Raw genomic sequence first — 21,943 nt, forward strand, 5'->3', positions numbered from 1 at the left:
CTGCTCAGGATCCTTTGGTTTCAATCAATGGTCAACAAGGACAAGTCAAGGAAGCTTTATTTATGTCAGGTAGAGGACTGTAAGACCATTTGGTATCACAGCTTCCATCTACTGTACACAATTTGTACAATTACCAGTATGATGTTAAAACTGGTTTTAGGGTTTCTCTTCATTTTGGAATTTAACTAATACTCCAAACCCTTGCTGACACTCGTAATGCACCTAAAGGAATTCTGCTCCCTAGAAAAACATGGTGGGCCTAGAAATGTTTCTGCTATTAGCCATTTAGTAAATTTTAATTTCCTAAAATAAAAAAAAATAAAAATTATATTGCATTTTATTGCTCCCTTGCCACAATAATGCAATATTAACTTTAATAGTAGTCAGCTGCTTGACACTGCACCCAAAATGTAACAGGCCAACATATTAAGGTCACCTAAAGACTAATTGAATAACATCAGTAATAAATTCCCATCTGCCCTTACTGTACCATATATAGTAACTGGAAAGGCTCCATCTTCAATACTGACTTGCCCAGTTTGATGACGCTACCATCTAGAAAGTCTATTGGCAGGTTACCAGTCATCATCCCTGATGCTAGGAAAATATTTTCAAAGGACAAGTGTAAAAATAGGGTGTGAAAAAAAAAGACAAAAAATAAATAATAATAATAATAATAATTAACACATTGTTTTATACATTTTATTATCACCACTACAAGACTGATCAAACATGACCTTTCATGATAAAAACATTTAAATATGAATTGTGCAGCGACTTTCTGTTCTCTCCTCTAAACTGTACATATTGAGCTCAGGTCTTTGTTTAGAATATGTGCTTTTTACACTGCCCCATGTACATAGGAAAGACAATAGGCTGTTTCATGCCATCAGTGTCTCTGCTGCCTAAAGCTGGCTTTATAATTGCACAGATGAAGTAGTCAGTATAATCGCACTGATCCACTGTGCAATACTTGACCATCCAAAATGATTTTTTATTAGCAAGCTATGGCCAATGCAAAATAAGTGCAAGACATAATCCTCATATTGACAAATGCTGTTGAGCAAAACAAATGCACTGCAACTGATCAAAATAGTTCTCTTCAAAGTCCTGGGTACCATTATATTTTTAGAAGATTAAAAGTATACATATTATGTCTTTTCTCCAGTGTACAATTTAATCATCATTAAAAAGAGGTATCTGGCAGTTATTCCAACTGTAAAATTAAATAAGGTCTTTGCAATCTACTTCCAAGCTTCAATCACAAAGTTGCACGGTATAACCAGCTGTCAAGCGCAGAACATAGGATACAACGTGCCAGTGTTGAATGCACAATGATATGATAAAGTGTCAAGAAGCTGTGCAACATGGTAATATGTCCTAAAGTTCAGTCTTCAGTTTGTGCAGCAGGTCTGGCTGGTCTATCTTCTCATTGAGCTCAAACCAGCGATTGAAAGCCAGGAGAGCAACGTTTTTTGCAGCTACTGCAATCATTTCCACAGAGCTGGCAGCCCACTCTGCACCACTCAGATAATAGAGACCATCGTGAAGAACAATAGGAGGCAATGCTCTGGAAGAACTAGTGGTCCCATAGCTCGGAAATGCCTGCCACTCAATTACTTGGACCGAGTAATAAGACTTAAACAGTGTCTTGAGCTCCTTTCTGTCCAAAGGCCGCTGCGATAGCACCCGCCACACAGCAGCTTCCTGTGGAGGTTTGCGACGGAAGCCAAATGACACATTTACTGGACACAGGCATTCTAGGCTATGGAATATTGCTTCTGGGGTGTCTGTGGAGAGGATACTAGCGTACGGGAAAAGCTTGGGATCTGTGAAACCAAAATAGGAGGAATTGAGATAGCCATGGACAATGGAAGATACCACCCGATGGTAAGAACCAGTGGGCTCTGGAAAATGAGGCTGAAAGTTCAGAAATGAGATGGGGTTCCCAGCTTTCTGCAAAGGAGCAGCCACAATCACCAAATCATAGTAATCAGAACCAAGAGTTCCCTCTCGCTCATACTGTACTTCATACAGGCGCTTCTGTTCTGTAAAGAAAACACACAAAATAAATGGAGTACATTGCAGTGTGTTCCCCAAAATCTCAGTGTTACATGTAGTATTACCACTATTCTGTACAAATATTTTAATGTGGTACAATTGTTCCGGTTTATTCACCAACACAATTCAGTAGGATGTTATATTTTATTTTTCAAAATGATTGTAGACTAAAAGGAACATGCCATCATTGATACTAGCACCAAATCTCAAGGGATTTGTGATTGTCATATTCATAATCTGTATGGAAAATCTAGGGGAAGACATGCTGCTAGGGAATTCTTTCGTCTGCAACGTAGCAAGATATTTTGCAAATGCAGCACTTGAAGTAACAGTATCATTAAAATATGTATAATTTATATTTAGGCTTAAATAAAATATAAGTAGGCACAGTTATCTACACATAACATGTTCACTATTTAACTGCTGACAAACATGCTAAAGCAGCAATTGTTGTTCCTGTAACCTGTCACTCTGAATAACTCAGTGGCCTGTCATTGTTACAGTATATACTATATACTGTACCCACAAGTAGACATTTGCCCACTGTGCATTTTCCTGAGCTTTAATTCTCAGAAGGTGAACTCAGCTTGTCATAATAGTGATCAACTGATCACTGCAACAAATGTTAATAAACAATGGAAGGATAATGGATTTAACTTCACAAAAAAACACAACTTAAGTTAAAGTGGTCTCTACTGGTGTAATGGACATGGACTGATCACCTGTCTACCCATCTCTAAGTTAGATGTGACGTGAGGCTGTGACCCAGTACCATGGTCTTAAATGAGGATCAATAAGGCTCCAAGTCACCCATATGAGTGCATCATATCCTCAGTAAGTGATCCCTTGTGGTCTGCCAATGGAATTGCACATTCAATATTGCTGCCACCATGATAATTACATGGTTTGTAAGGTGAATAAAAATTTTTTTTTTAAAAAAGACACCAAGACATCAAGTTCAACTTCATAGTCATCAAGTTCATTATATCAGTAAATTGCCCAATATGTATGGCCCCAAAACTCAATAATGAGCCAATAAAAATCATTTGAACTATTATTAACTATATCGTCGGACTGCACTAACAGACGCCCATGTGATCTGTGCTGAGTTGCAGGATAGGCTGCTAGGTGGTCATTTTTATATTGGGATAGGCATTGTGTGCCCACAGTACAAGACTCTTGAGGAACTAGTTGAAGGTATCACTTGAAAATACATATTCATATTATTTACCCTCCGAACACAAACTAGTTATCGGAAAAAAGGCAATGTAATAACAATCTATGTCATTATCTTTTAGCAAGTGTCATATTACACTGTGCCTATAGGCAACCAAGGACTACTCCACCTTTTCAACTAGAATATAATTACTGAAAATGTTGATATTAAGGATTAAAATTCTAATTTCACAATATCACTGACCATACTGGAGAACTCCAGAGGTGAAAGGTACCATGAAAATATTATCGGAATTTAAATTAACCATCGATGCATAATTTATGTAAGATTATATGGGTAATGTCAATCTAATTGACATAAAATAATTTAATCACACTTAGATCAATGTCCTTTTGAGCTGAAAACTAGTTAATTTATAAAACATAGGTATTTCTTCAATTTTAAAGAGAACATGTAACCAAGGTCTAGACCCCCAAATATATTTATTTAATCATTGCATATTGGTATGTGTACTACGAATGTACAATTTTTTTTTTATTCTGCTATGTTCCCGTCATCATTTTTAAAGTAGCCCAACCAGGCTCCCGTGTCGAACTGCATGATGTGCTGCACCCTAATGGGTAGATTCCCCCATACATAACAGCTGCCTTTTTCTTGCCAGAGCCTGAGGTGCTGAATAAGGAAGGACCCACAGTGCATAAAGCAGCTCAACTTGGAAGTCAGGCTATTTTCAGGTGTTGTCCTGGGCAAACAGGACCACAGCTGAACACTCTGCTGTGTATACATGCATAGTACACAGTTTATAAATAAAATGGGAATCCAGAACCTGGTGACAGACTCTCTTTTGTTTTGGAAGTAGAAGCATTGTGTGGGCCTGCTAACTGCTATCACTGATAACAATACAGCTGTTACATTTATTGCAGCTTTATTTGTAAACGTGTTGCAAAATGCAGAAGTGACTAAGCAGTACAAAAGCAGTGATGCATTATTTTATGTTGAAGTTAAAGCACCCCCTGGTGGAGAATTTGAAAACATCATGCAGCTCACACAAATAATTATCATTTATTTATATAGCTGGTATACTGTTAAATACCAGCTATATAAATAGAATATTGCTATATACCAGCAAATTCTGTAGCGCTTTAAAATTGGGAACAAAACGCAGTAATAAAACCCTACTGGGCAATACAGACAGACATAAGAATATATCGAAAGACTGGAGGAAATTAAATGGGTATGGGCAATTGCTCAATTCTAATCTCAACATTAGCAGAATATATAAAAAACAGCATCTTTAAAATGATTCACTGTGTGACTTATCGTTTAGTGGACCATTGTTATTTTAGACAATCATGCCTATTCTTGTCAAAAGGCCATTCCTATCTGCTGCAGCCTATAAAACTAATCTTTTTTTATGGGCTACCACTAGCAAACTAATAGACAATAAGGGGCTTATATTACTACTAGCATTCCAGCTCTTATGCAATGTTCCATGATAAATTGTACAACACCCTTTGGGGGGGATTCAATTCCCCCCAAAGTACCGCTGCGCTATAGATATTACCTTTATCACAAGCTGAGAGCAAAAAGCCAGCATTAGGACTACCATAATAACGGTAATTATGCGCACTATTACCGTAATAACGGTAATCGTTTTAGCGCAGCGGTACTTTCGGGGTGGGGGGGGGGGGGTTTGGGAATTGAATTCCCCCCTTAAAAATGTAAAGGGTAAAAAATTCACAGGTAAATATGCAGGTATGGAATCTAGCCATAAAGTTCAGAAAACAAAGCTAGTCATGCACGTGCCCTCTGTTAAGCAGATGAGCACTGGTAAACCATTTAATAAAGGGGATAATATAAAAACAGCGCTCAATCCATAAATATGAGTGTCAATATGGCTAATGTGGAGTATGTATATTGATGTCAATGTGCGGATAAGTTAAAAAGTAGCAATTTATTTAGTGTTAAACTATATGCAATAAACTCATAAATCAATGTCCAGGATATCAACAGGGATATGATACTCTAGGTGGCTTAGTGAAGCCCACTATATCCAAATGATATAGCTTTTCTAGTTACAATTGGTATATAATGATAAATAGTGCAAAATACAACAATACAAAAATTAACAGTGTCCTTTTATATTTGTATTTTAGTAGTGTTTATCATTTGGGCTTCACTAAGCCCCCTAGAACATCATATACCTGTTGATATCCTGAACATTGGTTTATGAGCTTATTGCATATTGTTTAATACTAAATAACTTATCTGCACATTGACATCAATACACATACTCCACATTAGCCATATTGACTCTAAGATCTATGGTTTGAGCGCTGTTTTTATATTATCCGTATTCTGATAGGAAGCAGATTTTCCTAGAAAGTAGCTGCCATACTGCAGTCACTAATCCCACAGTCCTAATATACCTGCTGTGCGCTTTCTATATCATTTAGTAAAGAGGCCCATGCTAGGGGCAATGTGGGGAGACCCAGCACTTTGTATTATGGATCCCATACAGTAGTAAGAAATGTATGCATGCAAATATATTTTTAAAGATAATGGGTTTACAAGAATTAGAATGCAGTGTTTCTGGAATTAAGAGACTAATTGAAAATCTCTATTTTCCATGCCTAGTGCTAGGATTTTACACATTTAAAAAAAAAATTACAGTACAGTGTTTTTATACAATCAATTTTTTTCTTTATGACACTGCAAATATGAAATATCTCTTGCCTTGTGTCAATAGACCAATAACCTCTATATATTAAAGCTGGCCACAAACATCAGGCACAACAGTGCGACTGAGCCACACACACACACGCTCAAGCAGGCAGATTAATTTCAGATCATAAAGATTGTCAGTGGACCACGTACAAATCAGCTATCTTTCAATCAGCATCCTTGATAATCAGCTAATCAATTTTGATAATATTATTGAGGATTGTCTGCATTTCAAGGCTGTCCAAGAGAACAAGAACAATTAAGGCAGCGGTTCCCAAAGTGTGGGCCGCGGGCCACGGGACAAAAAAAAAAAAAAATCAAACAACTTACCAATTCGGCGGAGTCTGGGACCCAGCATGCTCCTCCCTCCTCGCTTCTCACTGAATGTCGGTTGTGACGTCATCACGCCCAAAATATTAAGTGAGAAGCGGCAGGAGTGGGGAAAATGCTGGGTCCCGGGCGCCACTGCATTGGTAAGAAGACAGAAGAGAAGACAGAAGAAATAGAAGAAAGAATGCCAAATATGAGGGGAAGGTGAAAGGAAACAGCAATGGAGGGGCAAAAGAATGAAGAGGGGCAGAGAGTGTGTGTGGATGCAGAAGGGCAGAGAGTGTGTGTGGATGCAGAGGGGCAGAGAGTGTGTGTGGATGCAGAGGGGCAGAGAGTGTGTGTGGATGCAGAGGGGCAGACAGTGTGTGTGGATGCAGAAGGGCAGACAGTGTGTGTGGATGCAGAGGGGCAGACAGTGTGTGGATGAAGGGGCACAGTCTGATGATTTTTGCACATGTTGTTTTATTTTGTTTGATCTTATTCCTCTTAATATTAGCTGTAAATTATTCTTTTGACAGAAATATAATTGAAAAAAAAAAATATATAAAAATATTCTCTTCCCTTGGATTTATGTGTATTATTTTTGCATACAACTAAATAAGTATTTCTGTCCTGCCCTAAATACTTATTACGTTATTTTGACTCAAACACTTTAAAAACGGGACTGCACGGTAATTATTTTGGAGAGGTGCCTTGAAGAAAATTATGGAGACTCTAAGGGTGCCGCGTACTGAAAAAGTTTGGGAACCACTGAATTAAGCAAAAAAACAGGGTCTTGGCAATTCATGCATGTTCTCTTTTGCCGATTCCCTACCGAGTCTTTTCTTTACAACATGTCCTTACAATCATGTGCATACAGTATACATTGTAAATTATATATACCTGTGCTGTGTAGAGACACTGCTGTCACTTTTGCATGGATCACATTGGCTTTTGTCAGCTTCAGTAAACCTGAACAAACCAACTTGTTACCTCCTTCCACAGACCACATGTTTCCTTGTCCTCCCGCTAAAGACATGGCCCCTAAGGGAGTCAGGCAAGAAGATGTCAGTATGGATGATTATAAGAAATTCAAACTTGTATTGAGATTTTACAAATAAATCCTAAAAAACGAATGCAAGTGTAAAAGAGCAGGCAATAAACAATGTTAATGTTACAAGCAATGCTTAAAACAAACACTAGCACAGTTCATTGCGTGTTGAGAAAATGCCTTATCTGTAGATAAATGGTTGTTGCTACCTTATCTTAGACACACATGACAATTCTACAGAGAACAGTTGCAGAGCCCCCCCCCCCCATCCACATCCAAAACACCTATTTACTAGAAAAATCAACTGCTATCTGCCACAGCTTGCATCTCACAGATGAAAAATGCATTGCTTTTATAATGTCAAAGAGCTGGTGGAAATTTACGATATGTCCCTATGGAAAAACAAATTATAGTTTTTGGATGCACGAAATTACACAAGAAACACCCTGACTTTCTTATCTCAATTAACTGATACAATATGTTTAGAAAACGCAAACATATCAGAACAATTTCCATAGAACTGTTATGAGCTGCAGCGGTCCTCGGCTCGCTTCCTCTGCTGGCGTCCCGGGATGCTCTCTGTAACAACGCCGCGTCCCGGCATTAGGGGCCAGCAAGGCACACATTAAAGTTAATAAAGCTAATTAATTGTTCATGATTAGCCTCATGTGGCTAATCTGTTTATTGCTCTATGATTGGCCAGTTTAAGTATTTAAGGCAGGGAGGGCTTAGCCTCCCTGCCGGTTATAGCGTCCTGTATGTGTTGCTGACCTGCTCTGTGACTATCCTTGTTATTCCTGTGGACACTCGGCTAAGCTTCTATTGGACCTCTGTTGTGACCTGCCTATTTTCGAATTTTGTGTTTCTGATTGCCCTGACCTTTGGCTTGCACATCGGACCTCCCTGCTCACTGCCATCCCTGACCCTTTGGCCTGTTTCTGACCTCACTGCCTGCTACGGACCCCTGACCCTGGTCTGCCTCTGACTATCTGCTCCTATCTTGCCTACCGCCTCCAATTCACCAGCTGCAGTATTGCATATAAGTTTCCATTACACAAGAGCTTAAGAATTCGGGGCATCCCAGTACCTGTGAGCACATAAAGCTCTACGGGAAAGGCGGCTGCTATAGGCGAAGACCTTTGTCTCCTGTTCTGCAAACTTAGATCAATAGCTGGAAGCTATTACAAGAACATATGATAAAACATGACAAATACACCGATCATTTTGGACAAGTGAGATATATGTTGTGCTGTACTTCTTTATAGCTGGTGTTCTGCTGTATACAGTGATGGTACAAAAGTCATCTAAACAAAAGTTTTGCCAAATCTCTGACACCTCAGAAGATGTGTAATATTCAAACAGCTTTGCAGGGAAAAAAAGGTTCTGCAGCCACTCGATAAACCAGGTACAACCCCTAAAGCTGATTTAAATATATTTTTCTTGCAAACAAAGTATTGTTTTTTGTACCTGGGAACAAAACATAGCACTCTACTGCGACTAGCTAATGAGTGCACCGATTCACTCCGCCATCATAAGGAGCAAGATGTTGCATCCAAAAACAGCCTCCACCTTCACTCGTTAATCAATTAACATACCCCCCAAAAAAATCAGTCATCGCTAAAAAAGGCACCTGATTTCACAAAAGGAAAAACTGTATTTTTGCCGGTTTGTAAATTACACGTACAGTTATTTGGGGCTAGAGGTTAACAGCCATAAAGTCCTATTTACTTACTGTGCTAATTACTAGCCAATCACTTGTGGCCAGGACAGCCAAACTGTAATTTTAATCCATTCCTGAGGCGATGTAAAGTGGCCTATTATAGATGTTAAGTTACATCTACAAGCCTCAAATTTAATTGGCTTTGCTATTAAAGCAAACAAACAAACAAAAAAAACCAATGAAGGCCCACCAACTAACGCTGGAATGGTCACGGACTGTCCATAGCTGGCTTTCATCACGGCACTGATCACATCATCAATGAATCGTTGTGACACTCCAATAGACTGCAGAGATTCCGACACGGATTTCTGTGTCATATTCACAAAATGCTCCCCTCCCAGTGAGCGCAGCAGCCCCTCTATGCTTGAGAACGCGTATTCATGTGCCTGGTACTTGTACACCCTAAGAAATATGGAGAAGTAAAATCATTATGTCCTACAGGGGCATATTATTAAAAATGTTCTAATAAAAAAAAAAACCTCTATTCTCATTTCAAAACATTTTTTTTTGATTATTTAATAGCGATGATAGTGTTTAAACGGAAAATTTTTAATAAACAGATGTCGATTTAGCCTAAAAACGTGTTTTCTAAACATTCATGAACAATAGGCAAATTTAAAGTTTTATGCATCATCTTTAAGCAGGAATGCCAAGTGCCTAAAATTCTCCCTTTACAGGGTGCATTTTAAAAAAACAGCATCTTACATTAAATTGACATATGTGCAGTTGAAATATTTGCCCCACATAACAAATGCAAACACTCATATTCACCTCTGAAAGGGCTCATAGTTATACTCATTGTACTGATGACTAACCTCATGAATTTTTCCATGACTTCCTCCACCCACATCTGCAGCCTCAGAAAACTGATACCATAGTGCCACCAGAGCCGGAAAAGATTCAGGAGATACCAGTCTGTCTCTTCTAGAACCAACTGATCTCCATTGAAAATAGCACTTTTTCCAGCCACATCTCTACGATGCCTTAGCCCTGGCGTATGTAAAAACAAAAAATGTGTCCCAATGTTGGTATTAGTCTTCATCAAAAGTCAATGTAGGCGTTAACTAGGATTGTGAATAAATCAGTATGTTTGGAAAACAAAATTACAGCTATTTTGTTTCATATACAATTAAAATATAGTTTGCATAAAATGAACATACATGGCATAGTGTCTCACACTTTCGTTAGGAACTTGTTGGCTTAGCCTCTCCCACTACAAATTCTAATGCACTGATTGGCTCTTTTTTTGCCCATTCCACTATATCTCCTGCTAGTCTATATCCACCCTATTCAAACACACCTAAAATATGTTTTATTTTTTGTTATGACTTTTAAAATGCTTCAAATATCAATAGTATTCGACTAAATATTAACAACTAGTATCAGACTAAAATAGTGGTGTGATGCCTGGTACATTTTTTGACTGAACTATTTGTTAGAGAAATTATCCTATTCCAATCTACTTGTATCTTGTTATAAACAAGCTGTTTGGAGCAAATATACTGTATTTCCCCATGTATAAGGCGCACCTTAATTTTGGCCCCGGAATTTGAAAAACAAAATATTACGGTAGTTGTCAAAAAAAGGCAGGGAGTGTGTAATGGCCGGCTGCTCTGATCACAATCAGAGCAGCCGGGCAGTACACTCTCCCTGCAATTGCCCCCCCCTCCCACTGTACCTCTGTCCCCCTCCTCCTGGATCCCCGATACCACTGTGCCTGTCCCCCTCCTCCGTGATCTCCGCTGCCACTGTGCCTGCCCCCTCCTCTGTGATCCCCGCTGCCACTGTGCCTGTCCCCCTCCTCCGTGATCCCCACTGCCACTGTGCCTGGCCCCCTCCTCCTGGATCCCCCCGCTGTCACTGTAACGCTGCCCCCCCCTGCATCGCTACCCCTGTATAAGATGCACCCAGGTTTTAGACCCAATATTTTTGGGAAAAAGGTGCGTCTTATACATGGGGAAATACGGTAAGTTTTATAAGGACTGATACTTAAAGACACTGAATACCAACACTAATTAACCCTTAATGATCAGGTGGATATCAGGAGGTATATTTACTAAACTGCGGGTTTGAAAAAAGTGGAGATGTTGCCTTTAGCACCCAGAGTCTAGTTATCATTTTATAGATTGTAATAAATAAAGGATGACTAGTATCTGATTGGTTGCTATAGGTACTCTCTCAAAACTGCACTTTAGTAAATATACCATCAGGTCATGTTTAACTGAAAGGTAATTTTACCTGTTTTGTGTAACCTACTAAATTCCACATTGTTTTTAGTAAAATACATATATTTTTGCTTTAAGTGCTTTACACGGGTTAAAAATTATATATATGGTAAAAAAAAAAAAAAAAAAAATCATGATTCCCATACATATACACTTCGCCTAATTAATGAAACCGTGAAGATTTACCCCATAAATTAATTAGCTACTTCCTCATACTTTATGGATACCAAACATGTATATTATGTCAGATAAAATGGGGAAATAGAACCCACAAAAGGTTATTTTTATACTTAAATAAATTGCAATGTAGCTTTTTTTGGCGGTAAAACGGAGACAGATGACATCACAACGGTGACATCATAGGATTTAGTGTGATTACTTTTACCTGGTAGTAAAAACAACATATAACGCTTCCTGGGCACCTACCTGGCTAGGCTAAGTGTATGGAGCATGTGGCCATCATAAGGACCACACTGCCTCTGACACAAATGTACTGACTGCACTCCCCCCCTTCCCCCAACTCGGTCATTATTATCTCTTATTGCAGCGATAAGGGATGATATAACTAGGACATTTATTAGAAAATCATCCCGGGACAGCACATCCGATAAGAGGCTGTCCCGGCCTAGATGTTCAGCTGCGCATATATCCAACTGTCACGGTAAGAAATCTCCGTAATGACTCTAACGTTATATGTCTCCGCCGACCTTTCCGGAGACACATTGCGTCACCTGCCACTGAATCATATCTGCCCCTAAGACATGACCTCAGCTCCTCCTGATGACTATGCTGGTACTATATAAATAAAACTTAATAACCAATATCAGGGTTATTAACAGCGCTTTACATTACACAAATGTTTATTAACACCACAATATTTTAATTCATTTAAATAAACATTAAGTAACACTAGTCAACATATATAAAGTAACAGATTATTTGAAAAGACTTTCTAAGAGGATATAATAATAGAGACACTAATATTGGAATATGATGGAAACTATTAAAGACTATAAAAAGTCATAATCAATCTTCTGACCTCTAAGAAGTATGTGAATATTCATGACTTGGAACGCTAACTAAAATTCTAAGAAGTGACAAAGAGAATAATTGCATCTGCTTTATCTAAAATGCCATAGAATTACGGTGCATGATCTATATCATTGTGTGTAAATTGCACCTGAAAACAGCCTGAACATGAAAGTAACAAAAGGCTGCACTGTATATTTAAAACAACATTTGGCTCAGTGGCTGGACACTTTAATCCCAAAAGAGACTGCATTGCATAACTCACTACACTGCAGAATAGAGCTACAGGTCCTATATCAGAGAGGTTCACAAACAAAAGTGAAATGAACAAACACATATAAGCCACAACATTAAAACCACTGACAAGTGTAGTGAATAACATTGATTATCTCGTTACAATGGCACCTTGCAAGGGGTGGGATATTTTAGGCAGCAAGTGAACAGACAGTTCTTGAAGATGATGTGTTGGAAGAAGGGCAAAAGTAAGGATCTGAGCGACTTTTGGCCAAATAGTGATGGCTAGACAAATGGGGTAGATCATCAACCAATACGGCAGGTCTTGTGGGGTGTTCCCGGTATGCAGTGGTTAGTACCTACCAAAAGTAGTTCAAGGAAGGACAACCGGTGAACCAGCAGCAGGGTTCATGGAAGCTCAATGCTCATTGATGTGTATGGGGAGCAAAGTCTAGCCTGTTTGGTCCAATCCCCCAGAAGAGCTACTATAGCACAAATTGTTGAAAAAAGTTAAAGGTGTCAGAACACACAGTACATCACTGCTTGTTGCTTATGTTGTTGCACAGTCACAGACAGGTCAGAGTGCTGACCTTTGTCCACTGCCGAAAACACCTACAATGTGCACAAGAGCACCATGGAGCAATACAAGAAGATGGCCTGGTCTGATGAATCCCATTTCCTTTTACATTATGTGGACAGCCGAGTGCGTGTGTGTCATTTACCTGGGGAAAAGATCGCACCAGGATGCACTTTGGGAATAAGGCAAGGTGGCGGAAGCAGTGTGATGCTCTCTGCAATGTTCCGCTGGGAAACCTTGGGTCCTGGCATTCATGTGGATGTTATTGTGACATGTACCACCTACCTAAACATTGTTGCAGACCAAATACAACCTTTCATCTTTCATGGCAACAGTATTCCCTGATGACATTGGCCTCTTTCAGTAGGATAATGCGCCCTACCACACTGCAAAAAGTGTTCAGGAATGGTTTGTGGAACATAACAAAGAGCTCAAGGTGTTGACTTTGCCTCCAAATTCCCCAGATCTCAATTCGATTGAGCATATGTGGGATGTGCTGGAAAAGCAAGTCTGAGCCATGAGGACCCTACCTCGCAACTTGCAGACCTTAAAGGATCTGCTGCTAATGTCTGGGTGCCAGACACAAGAGGACACCTTCAGAGGTCTTGTGGAGTCCATGCCTCGATGGGTCAGAGCCATAAGGCCATAAGGGGCCCTTACACAATATTAGACAGGTGGTTTTAATGTTGTGGCTGATCAGTGTATATACACTGTCAATGTTTGTTTTACTTGTATCTGTGAACCTCATTGATAGGGTATTTGTATCAGTTCCAAAATGTCTGAATAAAAGATTTCACTTGAGCAGCAACACCTGTGTACTGGGGTTTGTATTGTCCTTTGTTGTAAGTTATGGATTCCTGAGCACCTAGTGTACAGGGATGTGAAGTGTGAATATGTTTGTCTCATTTATATAGTGTTATATAACAAACAACACACAAAACTCACCCAAAAGCTTGACAAAATCTTGCATGTGTAAGTTTAAGGAGTGAATTGAAGGGCTGCCAGACTCATATTGCTGGCTATTCACTGTTAAGGTGGCCAGACGCCCTCCAACACGTTCTGCTTCGTAGACATCAATTTGCACCTGGGGTCCAAAATGCTGATGAAGAAAGTATGTGACAGCTGAGCCCCCAATACCTGCACCGATCACAGCTGGAAAAACAAACAAAATAAGGAACACAGAAATGGCGGCAATTCCCACAATAACGTTATCGGGGGGCGGGGGGATTTAAAGCCTGCATGAAGCAGAAAGTGAAGGTAAATTAGGAAACTGGAAGTACAATTAGTACATCTACTTTTGCTTCCTCCGCATTCCTAGAATCCCCCCTATGAGCATGTGTCAAGTTATAAATACAGCATTAACTTTTTTCTGATAAGTGTTCTGTTCACATTAATTTTACAATAAAATTTACACAGTGTCATTATTATTATTATCATTTATTTATGAGGCGCCACAAAGAGTCCGCAGAGTCGTACACAGAGCATGGGACAACAGTACACGGCATACAGGCAGTACACAAGTGCAAAAAGCACAAAAATTACCACTCAGCAAAGATCGGGTGCACAGGCAAAGAGGTAAAAGTGACCAGTGCACAGATAGAGTGGGAAGGGAGGGAGGAGGGGAGTGTAGGAAGGAAGCTGAACTCGTGCCCACAGTTGTGGGTCCACTAACAGGATCAACGCCAAGATGGAGAAGCAAAGGCAAATAATAAGAGGAGAGACAGTGGCAGGGGGACGAGCAACTAAAAGGAGAAAAGAAGGGGTGAGGGTGCAAGGTAAACAGGAGGAAGATGACAAGAGGATAGAGGGCCCTGTTCAAGGGAGCTTCCAATCTAAGGGTGAGTGGAGACTATCAAGAGACACAGAGAGGGAAGAAATGGTAAAGGGACGAATACTCAAAGGGAAGTGGTAGGTAAGAGGGGGAGGAATTAGTGGGTGGTAAAGTATGGTAAGTGTAGAAGAATAGTGAAGAGAGTAGTATGAGGGCAGGGTCAGATGGAGAAAGGATAGGCTGATCTGAACAGATGAGCTTTGAGGGAGCATTTGAAGTTAGGCAGGCTGGGAGAAAGCCTGATGGACCGGGGGAGATCATTCCAGTGAAAGGGGGCAGCATGAGAGAAATCTTGAATGTGGGAGTGAGAGGTGGTGATCAGATGGGAGGTGAGGTGGCGGTCGTTTTGAAGACCGGAGAGGGCGAGAAGGAGTATGAGTGGAGATAAGGAACAGTGGAGTTAGAGTTAGAAAGTGGAGAGAATGGAGAGAAAAGGTCTGATCCGAGCTATATTATGGAGATGGAATTGGCAGGATTGGGCAAGGGATTGGATGTGAAAGGTGAAGGAAAGGGAAGAGTCAAGGGTAACCCCCAGACAATGAACTAAGGATAATGATGGTAGAACCAATAGTGGGCGGGTGGTTAGTGAGACGGCTGTAGACTAGCCGCTCAAGCAGTTTAGAGGCGAAGGGGAAGAGAGAGATAGAGTGGTAATTGGACAGGGTGGTGGGATCAAGATTCGTTCTTTTTAAGAATAGGCGAGACTATAGCATCTTTGAAGGAAGAGCGGAAAATTCAAGATAAGAGGGATAAATTGAACAGGTGGGCTAGGTGGGAGCAGGCAATGGACGAGAGGAGGGGATGGGATCAAGTGGACATGTGGAAAGGGGAGAGGATAGAAGTAAAGACTGGACTTCCACACCCCAAGTGGGGTGGAAGGAGGACATTGGGAGAAGGTTGAAGGGCAGCATAGAAGGTGAGGCAGGGGAGAACTAAGAATTGTGGGACAATGAGATTTCGGTTCTGATGGCATTGATTTTGGAGGAGAAAAATGTAGCGAAGTAAGAGGCAAAAATGGAGGATGGGAGAGGAGGAGGGGGAGGAGAAAGTAAGGAATTGAAGGTAGCGAAAAGGCGGCAAAGGTTGGATAATGGGGAAATAATGAGAGATTTAAAGTAGGATTGTTTGGCTAAGGAGATGGTAGACCAGTAGGAGGAGAGGATGAACTTAAAGTGGAGCCAGGGAGCGAGATTTCCTCCAGTAGCGTTCAGCCGTCCGTGAACATAATTTGAGGAAACGTGTGAGATTAGAGTGCCAAGATTGGGGGTTGGAACGGCAGAGGAGACAGCAGTGGTGGGGCAGGCAAAGTCAAGGGCAGAAGACAGGGTGTGGTTGTAGAGGGAGTTTGCAAGGTTGGGACAGGACTGTGTGACTAAGGGGGAGAGAAGGGTCTCAAAGGAGGAGGAAAAGACTGCAGGGTCAAGAGTGTTACGATCACACTAGGTCAGAGTGTGTTTAGGAGAGGGTACAGTTAAGGAAGACGAGGAGAGATGATGGTCAGAGAGGAGGAATGGAGAAATGTCGAACTCGGAGAGAGTGCAAAGGTGGGTAAAGACAAAGTCAAGAGCATGGCCAAGATGGTGGGTGGGGGAGATCCATTGTGACAGGCCAAAAGAGGAGGAAAGGGCAAGTTTAATGGAACATGGATTAGTGAGGTTGTTGATGGGGATGTTGAAGTCGCCAAGGATGATGGAGGGGAGGTCAGGCGAGAGGTAGTCGTGAAGCCAAGCTGCAAAGTTATCAAGGAATTGGAAATGGGGACAGGGGGGCGGTAAATGACTGTGACATGGAGATGAAAAGGACTGAAGAGGTGGATGGAGTGGGCCTCAAAGGAGGAGAAGGTAAGAAAAGGATCAGGAGAGATGACACTGAAGGTACACACAGGGGGAAGCCCACACCACACCAAGGACAGTCCCCAGGCCTGACGGTGTGGGTGAAGGAAAGGCCCCATAGGAGAAAGCAGCAGAGGAAGCTGTATCAGAGGAGGAGAACCAGGTTTTGGTGAGGGCAAGGAGGTTGAGAGATTTGGAGTTGAAGAGGTTGTGAACAGAGGGGAGTTTATTGCGCATGGATCTGGCATTTGAAACGGCACAAGAGAAAGGGAGAGTTGGGAGTGGGGAAATGTGAATGAGATTGTTGGGGTTACAAGTGGGCAAGGGTGTGCAAGGTTTGGGACACAGACGAGGAAAGGGGGAGAGAGTGGGTATAGGACGTGAGCAGGGAGGCAGGAGGCATGGTAAGCGGGGCGATGGAAATGTAGAAGTAGAAAAAAAGAGGATGGTGGTGGCATTGGGAGGATGGTAGCACTAAGTGGAAACCGGGGGGAGTAGGGGGGGGGGGGGTAGAGTGACGAGAGGCAACAAGGGAGGGAATAGGGATAGAATAGAAAAGGAAGGAATGGTAATGAGAAGGAATAGAGGTTAGGTAACGGTGACTAGTGTCAGGTAGAGCAATATACAATGCAGTAACGAGTGGTAAATAGATATGCAAACAGTTACTTAAAATGCAATAGTGAGTACTAAGCCAGACAGTAATATGCATTGCAACAATGGATAATAAATTAAAATACGGCAAACAGCTACTCGTAGTGCATTAATGATTACTGAACCAAGCGTAAGGTAATGAAATGTAGTTCATGAGGAAGAGGGCAGAAGGAGATGGACGCCCAAAAATGGAGTGTTAAATGGGAGTGTGGAAGAAATTACCATGAGGAGAGATAGGAGCACGTAGAGGTAGTAACGTTAGTGTCCGTGAACAAGTATAGGGAGGACCAGGAGTGAGAATTCTTGAAAGCGAGTCAAAGGGATGACAAGGGAAGGCAAACGGACTAATGGGAGAAAATCCAGGGATCGGTGAAGATTCGATAAGGAGACCAGGAGCATGGAGAGTCAGTTGGAGGTAAATTGGAGGACAAAGAAGTATCCAGGGTTACGATGGTAGGAAGCCAGTGAAGAGAGGCATTGAGGTATCCAGTGTTCATACTCCTGAGGACAGAGGTGCCAAACTAGAGCTATAGACAGAGGATGTAGCAGGAAACAGCAGGGGATAAGGCCGGAGCCACGGGCCCCAGTAGAGGAATACCAGAGGAGCCATTAGAGGAAACATCAGCGGCAGCGTATGTGGAAGAAGTTGTCTCAAAATATCTCCCTACTCGACACCTCCGTTCTGCACAAGATCTACGTCTCTCCTCCACTCTCATCACATCCTCCCATTCTCGGTTACAGGATTTTTTCCGGGCTGCACCTACTTTGTGGAATTCCCTCCCACGCACAGTAAGACTTTCCTCTAGTCTTCAAACCTTCAAGCGTTCACTGAAAACCCAACTCTTCAGACAAGGTTATGATATTCCTCAACCATCATCTTAATTTCCCTAGATTACCCTATTACTATCCACTACACTGCTAACGCAAGACAACAACCTTCTGACCAACATAGCAACACACACAACCCACTCAGTACATTTACCTTTGCAGTCTGGATGGTCCATTGTGCAATATGATGTAGCACATGCCCTTGTGTTTCTAACTCCCATTGTCCTATAGATTGTAAGCTTTCGAGCAGGGTTCTCTTACCCCTCTGTCTGTATGTATGTATTACCCAGTATTGTCTTATTAATGTTAGTTCCCAATTGTAAAGCGCTACGGAATTTGCTGGCGCTATATAAATAAATGTTGATGAAGATGATGATGATCTCTACAAGGCCATTTTTTAAAAGCTTGCAGAAAGCTGGACAGGTACAGAGAGGCCCGGCATGGTGGGACAGAAACGCTACAGTTGTGCCAGGTCTTAATGCAGCTATATGGGTGAGGACTGTGAAAGTGAGGGACTGACATTGAGCATAGACAGTCTGGCAGCGGATCGGATTCACAGCACTCTGACTCTGGCCAGATTGTCAGTGTACTGCAGAGCTTAATCTTGTGAGTGATACATGCTGTCTCATTTTCTATGACCAAAATTTCACTGCAGCTCTCTGCATTGTGTATTATTGAGATACAATCAAAACTTTTTATTTGAAGATTAAAGTTCAGAAACTATCGCAAATACCGAAAAACGTGTGGCGGCAATATATGCATATAGTTCTCTGCTGCTAACTTTCTCTTTAATATTTTTTCTATATATTGCATCATACACACCAAATGATGTCATTTTTCCCTCAGTATCCTGTTTCTGGGCTAAGGATGGGGGTAAACGTAGCACAGTGGCCTAGTGGTTAGCACGTCTGCCTCACAGCACTGGGGTCATGAGTTCGATTCCCAACCATGGCCTTATCTGTGTGGAGTTTGTATGTTCTCCCTGTGTTTGCGTGGGTTTCCTCCGGGTGCTCCGGTTTCCTCCCACACTCCAAAAACATACTGGTAGGTTAATTGGCTGCAATCAAAAATTGACCCTAGTGTCTCCCTCTCTGTCTGTCTTTGTGTGAGTGTGTCTATATTAAGGAATTTAGACTGTAAGCTCCAATGGGGCAGGGACTGATGTGAATGAGTTCTCTGTACAGCGCTGCGGAATTAGTGGCGCTATATAAATAAATGATGATGATGATGATGATTATATTTTCCAACCTTATTTATTGCAGCTAGAAGCTGTAAACCGTATTTATCAATGCAACACTGCAATTACTGTAGCCTACCTACATATGAATGAAACAGGTTGTAGACAACGAGGGGTATTTACTAAAACATATCAAATGTACACATCTGCACTAAACCCATAGCAACCAGACATTTACATCTGATACAGCAAGATAGACAATTACAGCAAATGTGTAATTTGCTGTTATGGGTCAGATACATATGCACCTTCGTGAAATCAGTTATGAAAAATAACCCGCATTATAATCGGTATGCATAGACGCAGCGGGCACTCTGCACACCGCAGCACGTTATAGCTGTGCATACGTCCTCCTTTTACCTATTCTGCCAGGCGGCTCTGGGTGCCCCGCCTGTCCGGCACATAGCTGGGAGACCAAACCAGCCAGCAACAGAAGCGAAGCCATGCTGAGGATGCAGTCTGGAAGCCGAGCGTCGCTCTTCCCTATTCCACCAATCAGCGCGGAGAACTAGTGAAGTAACACAGACGGGACCGAGGCTTGGAACTCAAGCAGCATTCATCTTGCTATAGCGCATGCGCGTTACCACATCTCTTTACCTTGCATTGTGTAGAGCCAAATTATGTTCTATTGTATGTTTATAAAGGCGTTGATAATATAGGTTAGTGTTGTGTAGTAAATTTGGATTCCTGCGTTCACTTTGTGCTGCGCACTTTGGATGCGGAAAGCAAAGAGTTTAATTCACATAAAATATTTTGCTCAGGATCGTTGACGGAAGCACTGATCATTCTAAATAAAACCTTTGTATTACTGCTCTCCCAAACGTCTGAGTATAGTCCTTTCATCTAGACTTTATGCATACATTGTGGACGCCACAGATTGGAGAGAAATTAAACATGCACACACAAATACTGAGGGGTGACAGAAATAGGTACATATAAACAGAGCCGGATTTAGACCTCATGGTGCCCTAGGCAAGATATTGGTTTGCCCCCACCCCAGCCCTCTACCTACAGAAACATGAAAAAGTGCTGGAATGCAATAATCATGTTAATATGTCAGTCTTCTGCATGAATCCCATAGTGCAACATTTAAACAAGTCAGACCTCCTCATAATAAAAATCCAGGATAGTTGGCAGACTGCCCTGCTCTCTCCTACCTGTTCTCGTTACTTTCACGGCTTGTGGCTGCTGGTGTCTTTAGATCAGCTGCTGCTTGTCTGGATCCTGGAATGTTGGAGGCCCTATTTGGAAAAAAAAATGGGTACACGAAATTTAGTAAACTTCAACCAGCCCCAGTGTTAAATCAATATAGCACCCACATTTTATAAGTAGACCTCCCTCCAACCAAAACATTAAATTAATAGCATACACATTTAGTAGACCTATTTCCCTCCAACCAGCTCCAACATTAAATTAATAGTGTTACCATTTAAAAAATAAACTTATTTCCCTCCCACAAACAGCCCCTCATACACCCACATAATATAAATACACTGGCCCCTCACACACACATATTATATTAATATAAAGGGTTTATTGGTTAGCAATTCCGTCTCACAACACTGGGGTTATGAATTTGCTTCCCGACCATGACCTTATCTGTGTGGAGTTTGCATGTTCTCCCCATATGTGCATGGGGGTGGTCCAGTTTCCTCCCACACTTCAAAAACTAGTAGGTTAATTGACTGCTATTAAATTGACCCTAGTCTCTCCCTGTCTATGTGTATGTGTATGATAGGGAAATAAAATCATACTTGCCAACTCTCCCGGAATGTCCGGGAGACTCCCGCATTTTGGGTGAGTCTCACTGACTCCCGGGAGAGTATGGCAATCTCCCGAATCTGCCCACTTCCTAGGGCAGAATTTGGTCCAAAAGGCCGCGATTCTCCAGGAATCTTGCGGCCAAAATGACGCAACTTTGGCGCCCCGCACCCCCTCACGCCCACCTCTCCCGGCAGGCTCCCGGAAGCCAACTTCAGAAAGTTGGTAAGTATGCGCTAAATGAGGTTCAGAATACATTTTTTTATGAAAGATATCTTCTACTGCAGCCGATCAAAAGTAAGATTAGTGCCAGTAGATGTATAGGCACATACAGGGTTAAACAGACACATTGAAGTGATGAAGACGGTAAGAAGAAAAAGGCAAATACATGTATATGCCTCCCATACACATATAAGCAGTGATGTTTATGAAATAAAAACTATTAACAATTCTCACATACGGTTGTACATTCACCCATGATGCAGTATCGTGGAAGGTGAACTCATCTTAAGTAGACTTCAAGATAGTGATCTATTCATCACTATGAGGAACATACTCCGTACATTCTCAAAATGTATGAGAGACACTAAATGCAGTATGTTCTATTATTTGTCTGTTCAGTATTTGAAAAATGTACAGTGAACACAGAACACTTTCCTCATAGTGAAGACCATTTATTTGAGTACAGTACAGGAA

General features: G+C 41.4%; 1 protein-coding gene across 2 annotated transcripts; it reads right to left on the reverse strand.

The window, feature by feature from the left end:
* Positions 1–688: 688 nt before the first annotated feature.
* Positions 689–19,974, reverse strand: PCYOX1L (prenylcysteine oxidase 1 like). 2 transcript variants are annotated; one of them, XM_075209616.1, is made up of 6 exons: positions 19,847–19,974; positions 14,053–14,259; positions 9,858–10,032; positions 9,233–9,444; positions 7,175–7,315; positions 689–2,048 (listed from the first exon to the last, which is right to left on the reverse strand). In XM_075209616.1, exons 1-6 carry the CDS (start codon positions 19,929–19,931, stop codon positions 1,381–1,383), a joined length of 1,488 nt encoding a protein of 495 aa, XP_075065717.1. In that variant the 5' UTR covers positions 19,932–19,974; the 3' UTR covers positions 689–1,380. The 2 variants fall into 2 exon arrangements, with proteins under 2 accessions (XP_075065717.1, XP_075065718.1); XM_075209617.1 differs by lacking the exon at positions 14,053–14,259.
* Between the last annotated feature and the right edge of the window lie 1,969 nt (positions 19,975–21,943).

Source organism: Mixophyes fleayi, chromosome 4 (assembly GCF_038048845.1).
Source record: "Mixophyes fleayi isolate aMixFle1 chromosome 4, aMixFle1.hap1, whole genome shotgun sequence".
Classification (NCBI taxonomy): Eukaryota; Metazoa; Chordata; class Amphibia; order Anura; family Limnodynastidae; genus Mixophyes; species Mixophyes fleayi.